Genomic DNA, 21,504 nt, shown 5'->3' with positions numbered 1-21,504 from the left:
CACCCAGAGCACCCATCTGCCCCATCATCTTCTCTGTGGTGGGGATGCCATGCCTAGTTTGGGGAGTCAAATACAGTCCACTTTCAAATGCCACTTTCTAGGACAAATTCCCTAGCAGGGCATCCTGATGTTCCCTCAGCAGCATTGTTCCATAATGATTCGTCCTTTTTTACACATACATTCTTCCCAAGTATTTATTGAATGAATGGGTGAATGGATGAATGAATGAATGAATGAGTCTCTTTCATTTTGACTGTAGTTTCCTGATAGCAGAGTTCCACAAAAGCTTTCTGGCTGAAAGAGCACCTAATATGGTTAGTTCCTTAAGGGACAGACTCATCATACAGCTATTTACTTAGTATATACATTTGGAAATCTCAGGAATATTTTCATTTTTGCTGTGTTGGCCTTTTTACCTCAAGTGAGTTCCAGCCTCACTTACATAAAGGGAAAAAGAACGTCGATCTTCAAGACTTTACCTCCGTGTGCTCACAGCCTGTGCGTTCTCCGGATGACTCCGCGGGTCCTGAGCCCTAGAGCGACTGCCCTTGAGTCAGTTTCCAAGGGACGTGCCTTTCACCTTTGCTCTGATGTTTACACGTGTGATCTGAGCAGCTGTGCCTTCGTGTTTGAACAGAGCCTTCCTGAAGTGTTGGTTGGCCAGTGGCCTTGGTGGTGCTTCTATTTTGTCCCTAGCACTGCAGGCAGTAGGGGCGGCCATGGGTTGAGTTACGCCAGTCAAGGAGGATACACCTCTACTCTCAGGAGCTCAGAAAGGAGTCGGGGAGGCTGTACATAGACAGGAAATCAAGTGAGGAGAACGGATTTCTGAGGATCTGTTAACCCAACTGGGGCTCATCTCTCACTGAGGCATTTGATGAGAAAGGTTGAGTTTGATTAGCAGTTGGTTAGGAGAAGGGAACTGAGGAAGGGGGGCTTGTGCAGACAACCTTGTTATTAAAACTGGGTATCCCTTAGCCCAGCGTGGGAAGGGGGCCGAGGAAATTGCTAGACCAGTCGTTCTCAACCAGGGCTGATTCACCACTGCCCCACCCCGCCTGTCCCCCTGCCACCGGACATTTGGCAATGTCTGGGGACATTTTGGGCTGTTACCATGGAGGAGGGAGGAGAGGTGCTCTGGCTTCTGGTGGGTAGAGGCCAGGGATGCTGCTAAACATTCTGCAGTGCACAGGACAGGCCCACAACACAGAATTCTTCAGCCCAGATAGCAAGAGGGCCGAGGCTGAGAGCCCCCGTGATAGGCTGGAGGAGAGGCTGGAGTCCGGTCAGAGTGGAGGGAACTGGGCCACTTCGCCTCCCTGGGTCACGGTCTCCTTATCTATGACGTAAAGGCCTCTTAGGTTACATTTGGCTCTAACATTCTGTGATGCAGTGGAGCTGACTCAACCTGGAGATTAAAGACGGGATGTGAATATCTTCAGAATTTCATGCTTTTAAAGAAGCAGAAGAAATGTGGAGGGTTTTTAAGAGACTTACTAAGAAATAGTGCTTAAACGTCAGGCGAATCTTTAAAAATTTGAACTATTTCATCCTCATAAAATCTGTAAAAGGAACTGCAAGAGCCTCATTCTCATGCTCTGTCACTAAGGAAGGAATTCTTGTTGGGACTCAAGGGACAGCCTGGAACAGAATCTTCTAGAGTTACACAGAATCTAAGATGCTAGCCGGCTGCACCTGAGGGCAGCTTTTCAAGTATTGTCCCAGCTGCCAAGTCCCTGAAAGGGAGGCACAGCTCTCTCAAGCCTGGGCCTTTCTTCCCTGTACTCTGAATGAATTAGAGCCGCTCCCTGTCTGCCACCCGTCTCTCTTGTTATCAGAAGGAGCCTGCTCTTCTAGACCTTAAGAAACGACCAGAAGGGAAAGAATGAGAAAATAAGCTTTGCCTGCATGGGGAAGCTGGTCTATGGAAAACACAAACTGTTGGAGTTGCCCCAATAGATTGATGATATTACACTTATTGGTACTTTCCAGAAAAAGAAATCAATTCTAATAAATTCCCTTGCCACAGAATAGTAAAGGCTATTTTTGTACTGCAAAATTTTTTTTCCAGTATTAAAAATTCAAATCATACTTGTAAAACCCACTGTTTACAAAGAGAAAATTCTATATGATATAACTCTAATTAAGGATCTATTACCATATCACAAATATGATAAATTCGAATTTCAGAAAGTTTGAGCAATATTTTCATGGAAATATCAGAATTTATTTGTAGGTATTTACAGTCGCCAATCATATATATGTAATTAGAATGCTAACACAGAATGCTTTCTGTATCGGTGAAATCAAAGGCTCCAAAGGTCAAGAAAAAGTTAGTAGATGCCGCCTACGCTCAGGAGCAAAAGCAAGATAAGTTCTCCGTGAAGGACTTACCAAAGGGGGGACCAGTACCTGTTTTGTGGCCCTGAGCCCATCACCCACTTTGAGGCTTTCTTTGGATCTTTGGAAAGGTTGTCACTGTGTGCGTTTCCCTGTCCCACCCCCGCCCATGGCCGAGGGAGGGCGTGCTTCCTGCTTCCTGCTCACCTTAAACCACGTGACAACGGGAAATTCAAGAGGATTGTTCAGGGTTTGACACTCATCCCAAAGGCTGTAAGAGTGTAAGGACTAGTATGAGACAGAGGGAGAGGAAGAAGGTGACATTGAGAGTCACTGCTGCCCCCGAGTGGTGGGGACAAGTCCCCCTCTCCTGAGGGCCCAGTGGGAGCCACTTCAAGAGGCCCTTGCCCAAGAGGGCTGCGTGGAGGAATGCCTGGGCCTTGACAAAGGGAGAGTCTGTGTGAGGTCGACCCTGAATGATGAGGCACTGACCCTCAGTGGCAGCCACATCATGGGAATTCTGACTGGGGTTCACAACCCAGCAAGCTCCAAGGCCCCCAAAAGCCTTCCAGGAGACAAGTACCAGCTTCAGACATCTGCCAAGTCCCAAGGGCACCAGTGTCCTATTATATCTGTACCCAAAGACTGTGACCATCTTTCCCCAATTCTCCCTCCTTAGGGTAACTCTAGAAGGTCAGAAACCTCACAGCATTGGGAGAAGGAAGTAAAATCTAGCAGGAAGAAAAAAATCCAATTTTTCCTCAACTCTCCACTCGGGTTTCCAGGATGAAAGCATAAAGGAACCGGGGAAGGAGAAGCCCTAAATAAACCAAGGGGTCGAAGTTGTCATCGCTACACTGGAAGGGGTAAGATTCCCTTTGTTAAGAGGTCTAACTTACATACAATAAACTGCACCCATTTTGGGTGCACAGTTCAGTGAGTTTTGACAACTGTGTGTCAACTGAAAAAAAAAAAAAAAGCACGACCTAAAACCTGAGAATTATGTTTGATCTGGCAGACTAGCTGAGGACTTAAGCCTCAGAAACAGCCTCTCAGAGAGCTCTGAGGAACTGTTCCAAATAGATAAGGAGGATCCGGGATGTATAGGAGTTTTTGCAACAAAGTCCAGGCAGTCGGAACATCAAAAGATTACCGTTAATTAAAGAAAAGGAAACATCTCAAGTTAGTGCTTTTTTTTTTTTTTTGGCTCCGGACACACAGGCCCAGCAGCCATGGCTCACGGGCCCAGCCGCTCTGTGGCATGTGGGATCTTCCCGGACCGGGGCACGAACCCGCGTCCCCTGCATCGGCAGGTGGACTCTCAACCACTGCACCACCAGGGAAGCCCACTGCTCTTCTTTCTATGGGAAGATGCAAGAGTCTGGGCTTAACTGAAGTCGTTCCTTTGATAGGTGCCTTAGCTATCTATGGCCAGTATCATGTTTTTCTCCATCCTGAATCCCCTCAGGCTGCAGTGGCTGACGGCTTGATGGCCACAGCATTCTTTGTTTACTAATATAGCCGGTGACGTTCTTTGTCCACCTGTCTATACCTGCATACCCACCACACTGTCAAGACACACAGTATTTCCACCATCCCCAAAAGTTCCCTATGCCCCTTGACAGCCATTCCCTATCCTCCCCCAGCCCCAGCTAACGGCTGATCTTCTCCCTTCTGCCACTGCAGATTAATTTGCATTTTATAGAATTTCATACAGATGGAGTCATACCAGTATGTACTCTTTCTTGTCTGGCTTCATTCGCTCAGTGTAATATATTTGAGATTTACCCATGTCGTGTGTATCAGAGGTTTGTTCCTCTTTAGTGCTGAGTAGTGCTCTATTGAATGGATAGACCATAGTTTATTTTCCATTCACTTATGGATGGACATTTGGGTTTTTTCCAGATATGGGCTAATATTAATAAAACTATGAACATTCTTTACAAGTCTTCATTGTACATGATTTCATTTTTTCTGGGTAATTACCTAGGAGTGGAAATGGTTGGGTTGTTTGATAGATGTGTGTTTCCCTGTAGAATGAATTGTCAAAATGTTTTCCCTTACTGGTTGTTCCATTTTCTACTCCTCCAAACAACGTATGAGAATTCCAGTTGCTCCACATCTTTGACAACTTTTGGTCATGTCAGACTTTTTTTAAAAAAATATTTATTTATTTATTTTTGGCACATTGGGTCTTTGTTGCTGCATGTAGGCTTTCTTTAGTTGCGTCGAGCGGGGGCTATTCTTCGTTGCGGTGCATGGGCTTCTCATTGTGGTGGCTTCTCTTGCTGCGGAGCACGGGCTCTAGGCACGCGGGTTTCAGTAGTTGTGGCACGCAGGCTCAGTAGTTGTGGCTCACGGGCTCTAGAGTGCGGGCTCAGTAGTTGTGGCGCATGGGCTTAGTTGTTCCATGGCATGTGGGATCTTCCCAGACCAGGGCTCTAACCCGTGTCCCCTGCATTGGCAGGTGGATTCTTAACCACCACACCACCAGGGAAGCCCAGACTTTTAAATTTTAGCTATTCTAGTGGTTTTGTAGTGCTATCTCATTGTAGTTTTAATTTTCATCTTCTGGATGACTAATGATGTTGAGCATCTTATTATGCGCTTATTGGCCATTCATAGACTTTCAGTTGTCAATGCCTGTTCAAATGTTTTGTCCTATTTTTTGTTATTTGTTTCCTTTTTTTTTAAATCTTTATTGGAGTATAATTGCTTTACAATGGTGTGTTAGTTTCCGCTTTACAACAAAGTGAATCAGTTATACATATACATATGTTCCCATATGTCTTCCCTCTTGCATCTCCCTCCCTCCCACCCTCCCTATCCCACCCCTCTAGTTGGTCACAAAGCACCGAGCTGATCTCCCTGTGCTATGTGGCTGCTTCCCACCAGCTATCTATTCTATGTTTGCTAGTGTATATATGTCCATGCCACTCTCTCACTTTGTCACAGCTTACCCTTCCCCCTCCCCATATCCTCAAGTCCATTCTCTAGTAGGTCTCTGTCTTTATTCCCGTCCTACCCCTAGGTTCTTCATGACATTTTTTTTTTCTTAGATTCCATATATATGTGTTAGCATACGGTATTTGTCTTTCTCTTTCTGACTTACTTCACTCTGTATGACAGACTCTAGGTCCATCCACCTCATTACAAATAGCTCAATTTCGTTTCTTTTTATGGCTGAGTAATATTCCATTGTATATATTTGCCACATCTTCTTTATCCATTCATCCGATGATGGACACTTAGGTTGCTTCCATCTCCTGGCTATTGTAAATAGAGCTTCAATGAACATTGTGGTACATGACTCTTTTTGAATTATGGTTTTCTCAGGGTATATGCCCAGTAGTGGGATTGCTGGGTCATATGGTAGTTCTATTTGTAGTTTTTTAAGGAACCTCCATACTGTTCTCCATAATGGCTGTACCAATTCACATTCCCACCAGCAGTGCAAGGGTGTTCCCTTTTCTCCACACCCTCTCCAGCATTTATTGTTTCTAGATTTTTTGATGATGGCCATTCTGACCGGTGTGAGATGATATCTCATTGTAGTTTTGATTTGCATTTCTCTAATGATTAATGATGTTGAGCATTCTTTCATGTGTTTGTTGGCAGTCTATATATCTTCTTTGGAGAAATGTCTATTTAGGTCTTCTGCCCATTTTTGGATTAGGTTGTTTGTTTTTTTGTGATTGAGCTGCATGAGCTATTTGTAAATTTTGGAGATTAATCCTTTGTCAGTTGCTTCATTTGCAAATACTTTCTCCCACTCTGAGGGCTGTCTTTTGGTCTTGTTTATGATTTCCTTTGCTGTGCAAAAGCTTTTAAGTTTCATTAGGTCCCATGTTATTTGTTTTCTGATTATTGGGTTGTATGAGTCTTCATGTGGTCTGGACACAAGTTCTTTGTCAGATATAGTTGCTAATATTTTCTTTCAGTCTGTGATTTGCCTTTTCATTTTCTTAATGGTATCTTTTGGAGACCAGATTTTGTTGTTGTTGTTGTTGTTTGGCCCTGCTGCGTGGCCTGTGGGATCTTAGTTCCCCAACCAGGGATTGCACCTGTACCACTACAGTGAAAGCGCCTAGTCCTAACCACTGGGCCACCAGGGAATTCCCCAGGAGACCAGATGCTTTTTGGGGGGGTGGGGTACGCAGGCCTCTCACTGCTGTGGCCTCTCCCGTTGTGGAGCACAGGCCCCGGACACACAGGCTCGGCGGCCATGGCTCACGGGCCCAGTCGCTCCGCAGCATGTGGGATCCTCCCAGACCAGGGCACGAACCCGCATTCCCTGCATCAGCAGGCGGACTCTCAACCACTGCGCCACCAGGGAAGCCCGAGACCAGATGTTTTTAAATTTTGATAAACTTCTGTTTATCAAATTTTCCTTGTTGTTGTTTGTGCTTTTTGCTTTATAAGGCATTCGAATTACTGAAATGAGGTTTTCCTGGTATTGAAAGTGCTCAGCAGACCTTTACTTATTTATTTTTTATATTTGTATTTTAAATTTTTTGGTAAAATCCGTATCTATATATATTTTAAAGTTTCACGTATACAACATTACATTGCTAACAACACTTCATGAAGTTGTGAGACTGAAGGAAACCATGCTTAGTGCTCTTAGGACTGTGTGCCACATGATAGGGTCTCTATAAATACAGACTCTTGTCAGAGCTTTTAATTACCTGCATGTGACTGAAAAAGCTATCGGGGACCTGCCAGCAATTCCATCCTAAGGCCGAGAAAGACCAGCTCCCTTGGGGGCCACCTCTGTGTCATGGGCCATCCCAGAGAAGGAGAAATCACTATAATTTGGACAGCTACCATCAAGTGGATGTGTAGAACACAATAATGAGGGACATGGGTACCTTTAAGCTTAAAAATGTTTAAATCAGAATGCATAGTTGTAATTGTACAACTGATTCAGTGTACCACAGGGTTCAGTGGAACTCAAGTAAGCTGTGCTTGGGGAAATGTACTCGGGCAGAATTCTAGGGAGATGTTAGCTAAGATACCTGTTTTTTGTAGGAATATATATATATATATATATATATTCCCCTTCTTTTCAATAACTTCAGAGACTGGGAGTGAAACAATTTGCAGTGTTTTTTGTTTGTTCATTTGTTTGTTTACAAATGTCCTTAAAGTCATCATGCTGCAAGTCAAGTCAGTTTTCTTCCAGTTTGTTCTCAGAGGAAATGGGTAAGAACACATAAGCATCTCTTCTTCATACTAAGTAATTGCATGCTCAGATCCTAAAATGTCCCTTCTGGATTTATTTTCCAATTCTTTTATTATGTTAGTTACTCTCTGCTACAAGCCCGTCAACTATCTCCGAAATCCCTGTTGGATGCTAAGCCCAGATTTAAGTGGTCAGTCATCTAGTGAAGCCCTGAGGATAATGGGGTCGTTCCTAGCGCCCACTGCTCCGAGCATCGTGGTGATTGTGTAACCACAGTGCCACGCGGCCAACTCATTTCATTTCTATTCCACCATAACCAGCACTGTATCCATATGCTAAAAAGCATTAAGGCTCTAAATTCACAATCAAAGTCTCAATCTCTAAACATTTTGGAGGAAAAAAAATGTCAAGATATTTTAAAAATTTAAACGTCAAGGTCTGCAAGTAAAACTCATGAATTTAATGAAAGTTCAACAAATTGTGCCCATCCACAGTCAGCCAATCCGCAATAGCCCCTGAACAAGTAGATGCCAGGGCCTCTGGGCCTTTGTACCTGTTATTTACACTGCCAAGGATGGTCTTTCCCCAGGCAGCCCCATGGCAGTCTCCCTGGGCCCATTCAGGTCTTCCCTCAGAGAACATCTTCCCAGCAAGGCCTTTCCTGGTCATCCTCACCACAGCTCTCTCGTTCAGCCCAGCCCACTCCAACCCACCCTTGGAAATTCCCAGTCGTCCTTTTAGGCTATTTTACATTTCTTCACGGCATGTAACAGACATGGTCTATATTTTTAGTTGTCAGTTCGTGTGTTGTCTCTCTCCCCTAGTGGAAAGTAATTTGTGTATGTTATGTTCACTGCTTTGTTCCCCAGCTCTTAGAAGAGTTCCTGGCACAAAGAGCTCCTCAATAAATAACTTTTGGATGAATAAATCTATGAATGCAAGTAGAATTCTTTGTGATGAGAAAGAGCATTTGAACATTTATTTTTATCTCTTTATTTTATGGAAAATGTATATAATGTTTACTACGTGCTAAACACTGTTCTAAACTTTCACAAATATATCTCATCTAATCCTCATGACAATCGTATGAAGTAGGACTATTACAGTCCCCAGTTTGTGGATGAGGAAACAGAGGCACCTGCAGCCTGTTCCAAAGTCTGTGCTCTCAAACACTACCATGCTGCCTCCCCTAATTAACTGAAATATATTTGGCAGAAACCCAAAACTGCAGATTTGGGCTGGGGCCAACCATAGGATGCTTTCTGGGTAAGGTGATTGAGCATGGATGTTGGAGATGAGGCAGTGAATCACATCCAAGTGTAGAAGAGTTGAAGTTGGCAACTCGGAAGAGGCAAAAGAAATAAGGAGGCCTATGCAAGTGAGAGCAGGGGTGGGGGGACCCAGGTAGACATGGGGAGAGGAGTGGGCCTTGGGAGAGGCTGATGAGAAGCAGCTAAATTAGACTTCAGCGGCTGCCTTACTAGGACCCTACTCTCCAGCGTGGAATTCAGGAGCCAATGGCAATATTGGGCCAATGAGGGCCGGGGAAAGAAGTGTGGACATGGGCCTGAGCATGTGAGAATAATTTGGAGGTGAGGCAAGGAGAGAGAAGGAGGAAAGAAAGAGGAAAACCCAGATTCTGAGAAATTACCCTTCATGTCCTCTCATCTCTCCCCCTATCTTGGAATATCAAATTAATTCACTGATTAAAGCACTCCTTTAAGAAGTGAGAAGATAAACAAATTGTGCTATGTTCATATAGTAGAACAACATTCAGCAATAAAAAAGTATGAACTACTGATATACCCCACAATCTGGATGAATCTCAAAAAAAGGGGGAATAAAAGAAGTTTCTGTGGTCCGCATGTTCATGTCCCCCGCAAATTCATATGTTGAAATCTTAATGCCCAATGTGATGATAGTATTAGGGGTTGAGGCCTTTGGGAGGTGATTAGGGCATGAGGGTGGAGCCCTCATGAGTGGGATTAGTGTTTGTATAAAAGAAGCCCCACAGACCTTCCTACTCCCTTCCACCACATAAGGATACAAACAGACATTTGCGTCCCAGAAGAGGGCCCTTACCATGCTGGCAGCCTGATCGTGGACTTCTAGCCTCCAGAACTGTGAGAAATAAATGTCTGTTGTTTACAAGCTAATCAGTCCGTGGTATTTTGTTCTAGCATCCTGAATGGACTATATTCTGTATGATTCCATTTTAAAATAAAATACTAGATAAACGGGCTTCCCTGGTGGCGCAGTGGTTGAGGGTCCGCCTGCCGATGCAGGGGACGCGGGTTTGTGCCCTGGTCCGGGAAGATCCCACATGCCGCGGAGCGGCTGGGCCCGTGAGCCATGGCCGCCGAGCCTGTGTGTCCGGGGCCTGTGCTCCGCAACGGGAGAGGCCACAACAGTGAGAGGCCCGCGTACCGCAAAAAAAAAAAAAAGACAGAGGCAGAGATTGGAGTGATGCAGCCGTAAGCCAAGAGCTGCTGGCACCCACCACAAGGTACAAGAGAGGCATGGAACAGAGTCTCACCAAAGCTCCAGAAGGAACCAACCCTGCCAACACCTTGATTTTGGACTTCTGGCCTCCAGAACTGTAAAGCAATAAATTTTTGTTGTTTTACACTTACAGTAATATGTTACGGCAGCCTTAGCAAACTAATGCAGGGCCCCTAGGTATTTTTATTCCTTACTATCCTTAGCTGGTTATAACTCTATGTCTTCTTTCTTGTTTTTTTGGCTGGTGCCACGTGGCTTGTGGGACCTTAGTTCCCCAACCAGGGATTGAACCCGGGGCCATGGCATGGAGTCCTAACCACTGGATCGCCAGGGAACTCCCCTTATACCTTATTTCTGCTGTTTGTTTTTCCTTCTTGGAACTAGTCCTGTTAGAATTTTATTTTCTTGGTATTTGGCTACTTCTACCTAGATGGCTATTCATTAACTTCTCTAACCTTCAGTTTCCTTGTCTGTAAAATGAGTGTGAGTACCTGCTGCCTAGGGTTGGTGGGGAGGATTAAACGAGTTAATATATGTATATGCTCTTATAACAGCACCTGCATATTGCAGATGCTGTATACATATTTTTACCTCTATTCTTAAGTTCTGCTCCCACTTCTGAAGGGGTGGCTCAACTTGTAGCTTCCTAAAAATTGATGGTACCTTTTCTTCCATCATATGGGTAATTGGTGAAAACACTGCATTATTCTTGGAAGGACCTTTTCTTATGGGTCTTGGTTTGAATTCTGAACTAGGTTTTCAGCAAACCCCCTCATGATCTTTACAAACTAATTGAAAGCCTTTGTGGTGTCAAAGCTTGTCACGCTTTAGCTCTATGGGCTGGGTGAGTAGATGGGCCTGAGGTCATTGCTTCGTCCACCATATAAGTCAATTTACCTCTCTTTTCCATGACTACAGCCTAACTTTAAGCATTATTTTGCAAATGTGGGCCATTGCTCATTTAGGGACACAGCAAAAGACTATAGGAGGCTTGTAAAAATCCACCAGTGTGGTTGGAAAAATAAAAGTATGTTCATGTTGATGTGTGGTTAGCAGAGTCCTCTTCATGGCCCATCTTCATCTGACCCTGACTTTAACCATTACCATTGCTGTCTTCCTCAGAGAAGTACAAAGATGTCAAATAGAATAATAATATTGGAACATCCACATAATTAGTTATAAATGCCTCATCTGCAAAGAACAAGTGAGTTTGAGGATGATGAAAATTTAGTGGAATGTGTTTAGAACTTTTCATCTCTTTAAGAGGTTGTGGGCAGACCAAGAATGAATGATTTTTATCCATAATTGACAATGCATTAAGGAGCAGCTAAGCAGAACAAAATCAAAAGCTTTGTCAAATTAAGAAAATACTGTAACTCTCATTCCTTCTATCTACAAAGTCCTTCAATGTCACTGATGGTTAAATTTCAGCTTCTCCTCTTTATTAAGCCATGTTGCCTATTGATCACTTATATTTCCCTAAAAAGAAAGTAAAGGATTTAGCCTTAGAAGTTTATAATTTCCAGAATCTTCTGAGAAGACTTAAGGCGTCTGACCATTCATCCATATTTTACCAAAAGGACCTCTATTTTGACTACTCAATTCCATTAACTGTATGCTCTGCTAACATGAGAATCTAGTATTATTTGTGCATCACTTTAAAAAATATATCAGTAGACCATTTAATAGTTTTCCTTCAGTATAGTGTGTTGTATGTTGGCAACTCAGGGGCTTGATAATAAGAGCACTGTGGGATGTTGAAGTAAGTCAGTTAATTGAGGCTTCAGCTCTTAGGAGGGTTGGGTGAATGGGTAATTGAAGCTTCAGGTTGCCAAGAACTGGATGACTAAGAGGTAGCTGTTTTGGATCAAGGGTAAAATTTTAATTGGATGATGAGCGTTCTCAAAGGGGGTATAGCAATTTTCTGAATTGCATAATCTAATGGTTTGAAACTTAGAAAGTAATGATGTCACCTCCCCATCTTTTAAAAGAACATACATGTCCCTCTGTAATTACTTTTTATGTATTATGTTTAATAACAGCAATAGGCCAATGTCAAAGGATACAGGGGTCAGGAAAGACCAGGCCTCAGGGGTGTGTGGGACAGCATGCTCAGAGACTTTCAGTCCTACGTGGTTGTGTTTTCTTGATTCACAAGTTATAATTTCTTTCTCACCTTTGATAGAGAGGGTGCAAGTGTGTCTCCTGGCACCCACTGCCCAACAGTATCTGATGCGTAACAGATGCTGGACAATACACAAATAATGAATGATTGAATAAAATAAATCATCTTTAAAAAATTTTTCATACATATCGTTAATTAACTTAAATGTGAACGGATTAAATGCTCCAACCAAGAGACACAGGCTCGCTGAATGGATACAAAAACAAGACCCATATATATGCTGTCTACAAGAGATCCACCTCAGACCTAGGTACACATACAGACTGAAAGTCAGAGGATGGAAAAAGATATTCCATGCAAATGGAAATCAAAAGAAAGCTGGAGTAGCAGTACTTATATCAGATAAAATAGACTTTAAAGTAAAGAATGTGGGGCTTCCCTGGTGGCGCAGTGGTTGAGAGTCCGCCTGCCGATGCAGGCGATGTGGGTTCGTGCCCCGGTCTGGGAGGATCCCACATGCCGCGGACCAGCTGGGCCCGCGAGCCATGGCTGCTGAGCCTGTGCGTCTGGAGCCTGTGCTCCGCAATGAGAGAGGGCACAATGGTGAGAGGCCTGCGTATCGCAAAAAAAAAAATTAAAAAAAATTTTAAAATGTTACAAGCGACAAGGAAGGACACTACATAATGATGAAGGTATCAATCCAAGAAGAAGATATAACAATTATAAATATATATGCACCCAACATAGGAGCACCTCAATACATAAGGCAACTGCTAACAGCTATAAAAGAGGAAATCGACAGTAACACAATAATAGTGGGGGCTTTAACACCTCACACCAATGGACAGATCATCCCGACAGAAAATTAATAAGGAAACACAAGCTTTAAATGACACAATAAACCAGATAGATTTAATTGATATTTATAGGACATTCCATCCAAAACCAACAGATTACACTTTCTTCTCAAGTGCACATGGAACATTCTCCAGGATAGATCACATCTTGGGTCACAAATCAAGCCTCAGTAACTTTAAGAAAATTGAAATCATATCAAGCATCTTTTCCAACCACAATGCTATGAGATTAGAAATGAATTACAGGGAAAAAAACGTAAAAAACACAAACACATGGAGGCTAAACAATGCGTTACTGAATAACTAAGAGATCACTGAAGAAATCAAAAAATACCTAGAGACAAATGACAAAGAAAACACGATGATCCAAAACCTATAGAATGCAGCAAAAGCAGTTCTAAGAGGGAAGTTTACAGCAATACAAGCTTACCTCAGAAAACAAGAAAAAATCTCAAATAAACAGTGTAACCTTACACTTAAAGGAACTAGAGGAAGAAGAACAAACAAAACCCAAAGTTAGTAGAAGGAAAGAAATCATAAGGATCAGAGCAGAAATAAATGAAATAGAAACAAAGAAAACAACAGCAAAGATCAGTAAAACTAAAAGCTGGTTTTTTGAGAAGATAAACAAAATTGATAAACTATTAGACAGACTCATCAAGAAAAAGAGGGAGAGGACTCAAATCGATAAAGTTAGAAATGAAAAAGGAGAAGTTACAACAGACACTACAGAAATACAAAGCATCCTAAGAGACTACTAGAAGCAACTCTATGCCAATAAAATGGACAACCTGGAAGAAATGGACAAATTCTTAGAAAGGTATAACCTTCCAAGACTGAACCAGGAAGAAACAGAAAATACGAACCCACCTATCACAAGTAATGAAATTGAAACTGTGATTAAAAATCTTCCAACAATGGGCTTCCCTGGTGGCGCAGTGGTTGAGAGTCCGCCTGCCGATGCAAGGGACAGGGGTTCGTGCCCCGGTCCAGGAAGATCCCACATGCCGCAGAGCGGCTGGGCCCGTGAGCAATGGCTGTTGAGCCTGCACGTCCGGAGCCTGTGCTCCGCAATGGGAGAGGCCACAACAGTGAGAGGCCCACATACCTCAAAAAAAAAAAAAAAAAAAAAAATCTTCCAACAAAAAAAAGTCCAGGACCAGATGGCTCCACAAATGAATTCTATCAAATATTTAGAGAAGAGCTAACACCCATCCTTCTCAAATGCTTCCAAAAACATTGCAGAGGAAGGAACACTCCCAAACTCATTCTATGAGGCCACCATCACCCTGATATTGAAACCAGACAAAGCTACTACAAAAAAGAAAATTACAGACCAATATCACTGATGAATATAGATGCAAAAATCCCCGACAAAATACTAGCAAACAGAATCCAACAACACATTAAAAGGATCATACACCATGATCAAGTGGGGTTTATCCCAGGGATGCAATGATTCTTCAATATACGCAAAGCAATCAATATGATACACCGTATTAACAGACTAAAGAATAAAAACCATATGATCACCTCAATAGATGCAGAAAAAGCTTTTGACAAAACTCAACACCCATTTATGATAAAAACTCTCCAGAAAGTGGGCATAGAGGGAACCTACCTCAACATAGTAAAGGCCATATATGACACACCCACAGCAAACATCATTCTCAATGGTGAAAAACTGAAAGCATTTCCACTAAGATCAGGAAGAAGACAAGGATGTCCACTCTCGCCACTATTATTCAACATAGTTTTGGAAGTCCTAGCCATGGCAATCAGAGAAGAAAAAGAAATAAAAGGAATACAAACTGGAAAAGAAGAATTAAAACTGTCACTTTTTGCAGATGACATGATACTATACATAGAGAATCCTAAAGATGCCACCAGAAAACTACTAGAGGTAATCAATGAATCTGATAAAGTTGCAGGATACAAAATTAATGCACAGAAATCTCTTGCATTCCTATACACTAATGACTAAAAATCTGAAAAAAAATTTAAGGAAACACTCCCATTTACCATTACAACAAAAAGAATAAAATACCTGGGAATAAACCTACCCATGGAGACAAAAGACCTATATGCAGAAAGCTATCAGACACTCATGAAAGAAATTAAAGATGATACAAACAGATGGAGAGATATACCATGTTCTTGGATTGGAAAAATCAACATTGTGAAAATGACTATACTACTCAAAGCAATCTACAGATTCAATTCAATCCCTGTCAAATTACCAATGGCATTTTTTACAGAACTAGAACAAAAAAATCTTAAAATTTGTATGGAGACACAAAAGACGCCGAATAGTCAAAGCAGTCTTGAGGGAAAAAAAACAGAGCTGGAGGAATCAGACTCCCTGACTTCAGACTATATTACAAAGCTACAGTAATCAAGACAGTATGGTACTGGCACAAAAATAGAAATATAGATCAATGGAACAGGATAGGAAGCCCAGAGATAAACCCACACACCTGTGGTCAACTAATCTATGACAAGGGAGGCAAGGATATACAATGGAGAAAAGACAGCCCCTTCAATAAGTGGTGCTGGGAAAACTGGACAGCTACATGTAAAAGAATGAAATTAGAACACTCCCTAACACCATACACACAACTAAACTCAAAATGGATTAGAGACCTAAATGTAAGACTGGACACTATAAAACTCTTAGAGGAAAACATAGGAAGAACACTCTTTGACAAAAATTATAGCAAGATCTTTTTTGATCAACCTCCTAGAGTAATGGAAATTTAAAAAATAAGCAAATGGGACCTAATGAAACTTAAAAGCTTTTGCAAAGCAAAGGAAACTACAAATAAGACGAAAAGATAACCCTCAGAAAGGGAGAAAATATTTGCAAACGAATCAATGGACAAAGGATTAATCTCCAAAATATAGCTCATGCACCTCAATATTAAAAAAACAAACAACCCAATAAAAAAAATTGGCAGAAGATCTAAATAGACATTTCAGCAAAGAAGACATACAGATGGCCAAGAAGCACATGAAAAGCTGCTCAACATCACTAATTATTAGAGAAATGCAAATCAAAACTACAATGAGGTATCACCTCATACCAGTTAGAATGGGCATCATCAGAAAATCTACAAACAACAAATGCTGGAGAGGGTGTGGAGAAAAGGGAACCCTCTTGCACTGTTGGTGGGAATGTAAACTGATACAGCCACTATGGAGAACAGTATGGAGGTTCCTTAAAAAACTAAAAATAGAATTACCATATGACCCAGCAATCCCACTACTGGGCATATACCCAGAGAAAACCATAATTCAAAAAGACACATGCACCCCAATGTTCACTGCAGCACTATTTACAATAGCCAGGACATGGAAGCAACCTAAATGCCCACTGACAGATGAATGGATAAAGAAGATGTGGTACATATATAATGGAATATTACTCAGCCATAAAAAGGAATAAAATTGGGTCATTTGTAGAGACGTGGATGGATCTAGAGACTGTCATACAGAGTGAAGTAGTCAGAGAAAAACAAGTATCGTATATTAACGCATATATGCGTAACCTAGAAAAATGGTACAGGTGAACCAGTTTGCAGGGCAGAAATAGAGACACAGATGTAGAGAACAAACGTATGGACACCAAGGGGGCAAAGTGGCAAGAGGGGTGGTGGTGTGATGAATTGGGAGATTGGGATTGACATATATACTCTAATATGTATAAAATGGATAACTAATAAGAACCTGCTGTATAAAAAAGTAAATAAAATTCTAAAATTAAAAAAAAATTTTTTTCAGTATACTCGTGGGATGACCTTTCAAGGAAGGCTCCTGTTGAATCCAGAAGATAGTGAAGCTATAAAAAGTAAGATAAAACATAAAATTCACCATTTTAAAGTGAACAATTTGCTGGCATATAGTATATCTGCAGTTATGCTACCACCACCTCTATCTAGTTCTAAAATAAACTCTGCATCCATTAAGCAGTTTCTCCCCCTTCCCTGCTCCCTCTCGTCCTTGGCAACCACCAATCTGTGTCTGTCCCTATGGACTTACCTGTTCTGGATATTTCACATAAATGGAATCGTACAATATGTGACCTTTTGTGTCTGGCTTCCTTCATTTACTATAATGTTTTTGAGGGTCATCCATATTGTAGTATATATCAGTACTTCATTCCTTTTTATGGTTGAACACTATTGCATTGTATGTATATACCACAATTTGTCCATTAATCTGTTGATGGGCCTTTAGAATATTTCTACCTTTTGGCTATCTGTGAATAATGCTGCTATGAACACGAATATACATGTAGTTGTTTGAGTACCTGTTTTCAGTTCTTTTGGCTACACACCCAGGAGTGGAATTGCTGGGTCACATGGTAGCTCTATGTTTGACTTTTTGAAGGAATGTTTTCCACAGTAGCTGCGCCATTTTACATTCCCACTAGCAATGTACTGTACAAAGATTCTGGTTTCTCCTTAGCCTCCTCAACACTTTTTTTTTTAATAGCCATCCTAATAGTTGTGAAGTGCTACTTCATTGTTTTGATTTGAATTTCCCTAATGACTAATGATGTTGAGCGTCTTTTCATGTGCTTGTTGGCCATTTGTATATCATTTTTGGAGAAATTTCTCTACAAGAACTTTGCCCATTTTTAAATTGGGTTGTCTTTTTGTTGTTGAATTGTAAGTGTTCATTGTATATTCTGCATACTAGACCCATATGAGATATATGATTTGCACATACTTCTCCTATTCTGTAGGTTGTCTTTTCACTTCCTTGACAATGGACTTTGATACACAAAAGCTTTTAATTTTGATGAAGTCCAATTTATCTGTTTTTTTCTTTTGTTCATGCTTTTGGTGTCCTGAAGCTTTTTTTATGACAGAGACTGAATGCTTTAGAGGAAAACTAGACCTTTTCCAGAAGGTAACTTTTACTTTAAAATCCAGAGCCTTGCAAGTACAGATGTAACAGCTCCTTTGGAATCAGTGGAAGAATAGAAGGGTCAGAAGCCACCTCAAGCACTGTTTAGAGAAGCTACTAGAGGAATCTCACTTCAATACAAATTAAACATCAGTGGCAGAATCATAAATATTTTAAAATTACCATAGATCAGAAAGGACAGTGTCTTTGAATTATTATTTTTAAAATCAAAGTCAGAAGGCTTGATACAAAATTTGTGGAAATGATTATACTGAGTTGGCCAAAACGTTCATTCAGGTTTTTCCATAACATCTTATGGAAAAACCAAAATGAACTTTTTGGCCAACCCAGTATTTCAACATTTTTCTGTTTCCATGCTAGTTAATTTTGATAGCTACTGTGCTTCCCTTTATAAATAAGGAGACTATTCCAAATTGCAATGCCTGTATTTTTCTCAAAGTTTGTTTGCCTATAATTTACCTGATACCACAAATCAGCCAAATGGATCTTAACTTTATTTTTACCTCAGTGTATTATTTAGAAATATATACAGGGAAAAAAAAGCCACAGTTTATTTTCTGGTTCTTGTTTATTGTTATAGGGTATTGGAAGGTTAAGCTGATCTAGTAGCTTTACAAGCAGAATTTAGTTAAGCTCAGAAGAGAGAAAACAGCCACTGTATTTGCCTTCTCCCAAACTAGCTTCTGTTTCGTGTGCGTAAGTATGATCAGATTAAGTGAGCATTTTTTTTTTTTAATGTGAGGCATTTATATTTGGGGAATAAAATAAGCCCACTTCTCTGGGTTTTGAAGACAAATGTATCAACTCAAGCATTTTCTCTGTAGATGTAGTGAGTACGTCTCATCGGATATTATATTCAACAAAATAAGTGGGTCATGAAAGCATTGTCCTTGGGCTTTGTTCCTTCCCTTTGTTCTTTGATTGACAAATTCCATTCTACCCAATGAATACTACATTTTTTATCCCCAGGAGACCAGAGATGGCTAGTGCAACACAAAAGTCTGTGAGTTCTAAAAATATGTATTATTATGTGCGAGGCATACAAACTCCTCCTTGAAAATGCTCTGCGAGCGGTGATTAAACTTTTCAACTTGGACCCCTTTCATGCTGCTGGGCTGGGCCTTCCAGTGTTCGCTCTCTGTCTCCCCTTCTTCAAAATGAAACACAATATCTTAAGCTAACAGAACCCAAAGAGGCTGATCATTGGCTCCCATTGTCCCCTGAGGCTGCAGCCCCGCCCCCTTGGCTTGTGCTGACAAGCTGTTTATATTTTTGTAAGGGCCACCCTTTAACTGGGCAGCCTGATGACTATAATGGGCCCGATTGTCTGTGGGCTGCAGAGAGCTAAGTCCCCACATCTGAGGAGGCTGGGGCTCGTCTCTGATGCACTGGAGTGGCTGATATGGGACACTGGTAAGGGCGCTTCTAAGTGTGTGGTGATGATTTTTGTGGGCTGGCTGGTTGATCCTGAGCACTGTTTTGGAGAAACAAGTTGTGATTGAATTGCTAGCTTTTTCCTGGTTTTAATTTTCTGCCTGCTAAAGACGGAAGGAAGAGATTGGTTCTCTGAATTTGCAGGCGAAGCTCATAGGGATCCCTGTCAATGCTGACAAGAAAGGAACAGGGAAGGAAAAAACTGGGGAGAGATGCAAGCAAGCGGGTTTGACACCAAAGCAACACGGAAGCGGCAAAGCGTAGGGCTACTTCGGTGATGCTGTGAGACTCAAAGCCTGTTTTATTTTCTAACTTAGCTGTTCACAGACGGGAGTTTAGCTTTGCCACTGGGGGGTTTCTGTAAGCCAGCTGTTAGCCCGTGTAACTCAGCTAACCCGCTTTGAAAGGGTCTAAGATCTGCTGGTGTTTTCAAAGGGCAAACCGTAGTAGTCTTGTTTGCCATAAATAGTTCTATTCAGAAATTTGGGAACGGTTTAGAGCTGCAGGCTGTAAAGTTTTATTGCCCCATAAAAGTGCTCAGAAGGTACTAAAGCCGGCTACAGTGGGGCTCAGGAATGACGGAAAGCCCCCAGCGATTAGAGCATTTGTCCTTGACTAGCCAAGAGAGAAGCCCGTGGAGCCAGAGGACATCACGTGAGAGGTGGGGCTGAGCCCTGAAATGGGTTTCGCTAGCGCTCCTGGGGCTCTGTCTGGTTTCCGGCATGTCAGTGAGCGAGGGCAGAGGGCTGTTCATCGGTGCCTGATTTCATCACTCTGGATGCCCCCCGTGGCGGAGTAGACACCTCTCCTAGGACAGAGGGCCACACGAGGCAAGGGAGGAGGTGTGCTGTTGCTGGGCGGTCAGCAGGGGCGAGCGGATGGACCGTCATTTTCTTTCTTATTCTCTCTGCCCACCAGCTAGCTAGCTGTTTTAAGACCCACAGTGCGTCCTGCAATGGAGGCAACTCTTGTGCCAAACGCTTATCGAAGAGGTGCTAGGGGCTCCTCACATCCCAAGACCGGCAGGGTTAGGAACCAGGATGGCTTCACGTTCTTTCCTTTTCTGTCCTGCCGCTCTCTTCCTCGTCCTCCCTTCCTTGCTCAGACATTTACGGATCCCTAGTTACTATGTGCAAGTCCCTGGGGACATAGAGCTCAGAAGCATGGTGTCTGCCCTGGAAGAATTCACAGTCTGTTGGAGAACCACCAGGGCAGAGTTATGATAGAAATATGTACAAGGCGCGGTGGGAGGGAGGGAGGGACCACCCTTAGCCAGATTGGGGATATCAGTGAGGGCTTTGTGGAGAAAGGGAGGATTCCAGAAGGGAGTCTTGAAGACGCAGGAGGAGTGGGTCAAATGGACATGGAGGGAAGGGTGACTAGTGCTAGAAGTCTCTGATGTGGTCGGTCAGTGGTGGGTCTTGTGAATATCTGTGTACCACGGCTGGAAACCACTGAGCCAAAGGGTCCAGAGGTAGGAGGCAGTATTCAGGGAACAACTAAACTGCTTGTTTAGTGTGGTTGAAACCTAGCATGTGAGTGAATGAGTGATCCTGGCTGAGATGAAACTGACAGAAAATGAAGCCAAAGAAAATTGTTCCATAAAGATGAAGCAAAGTGGCAAGATCTTGACACCTGTTTTATCAGGGTAGTAGATATTTAGGGATCCGTCATCTACTTTTTTAAAAATATAAATTTATTTATTTATTTATCTTTGGCTGCATTGGGTCTTTGTTGCTGCGCGCAGGCTTTCTCTAGTTACGGCAAGCGGGGAATACTCTTCGTTGCAGTGCACGGGCTTCTCATTGTGGTGGCTTCTCTTGTTGCAGAGCACAGGCTCTAGGCGCGTGGGCTTCGGTAGTTGTGGCATGCGGGCTCCAGAGCACAGGCTCAGTAGTTGTGGCGCACAGGCTTAGTTGTTCCGCGGCATGTGGGATCTTCCGGGACCAGGGCTTGAACCCGTGTCCCCTGCATTGGCAGGCAGATTCTTAACCACTGCGCCACCAGGGAAGTCCTCCATTATCTACTTTTGTGTTTGTTTAAATTTTTCATAATAAATTTTGTAAAAAGTAGAATGCACCAAGACCAGAACATAGCTCAAACAGAGCTGAACTTGAATCCCAGGTCTT

General features: G+C 42.3%; 1 protein-coding gene across 9 annotated transcripts in view; it reads left to right on the top strand.

Moving 5' to 3' along the window:
• Positions 1-21,504, top strand: part of TRIM2 (tripartite motif containing 2) — a 171,179-nt gene that overhangs the window by 32,154 nt on the left and 117,521 nt on the right. For 2 of the 9 annotated variants that reach the window (XM_067736625.1, XM_067736624.1), the window contains exon 2: positions 16,790-16,856. The exons of 2 other annotated variants lie outside the window; for them this stretch is intronic. Coding sequence is in view for 1 of the 7 variants with exons in the window: in XM_067736631.1 (XP_067592732.1) it covers positions 19,344-19,354 (11 nt within the window). In the remaining 6 variants the exon portion in view is untranslated. Of the gene's footprint in view, positions 1-3,124; positions 3,207-16,789; positions 16,857-19,210; positions 19,355-21,504 lie in introns of those variants that run through there. 5 more of the 9 variants (XM_067736623.1, XM_067736626.1, XM_067736621.1 and 2 more) reach the window with 5 other exon arrangements.

This window comes from Pseudorca crassidens, chromosome 4 (genome assembly GCF_039906515.1).
Source record: "Pseudorca crassidens isolate mPseCra1 chromosome 4, mPseCra1.hap1, whole genome shotgun sequence".
Classification (NCBI taxonomy): domain Eukaryota; kingdom Metazoa; phylum Chordata; class Mammalia; order Artiodactyla; family Delphinidae; genus Pseudorca; species Pseudorca crassidens.
The sequence above is the reverse complement of the archived record's forward strand: the minus strand, read 5'-3'. Positions and strand labels throughout refer to the sequence as shown.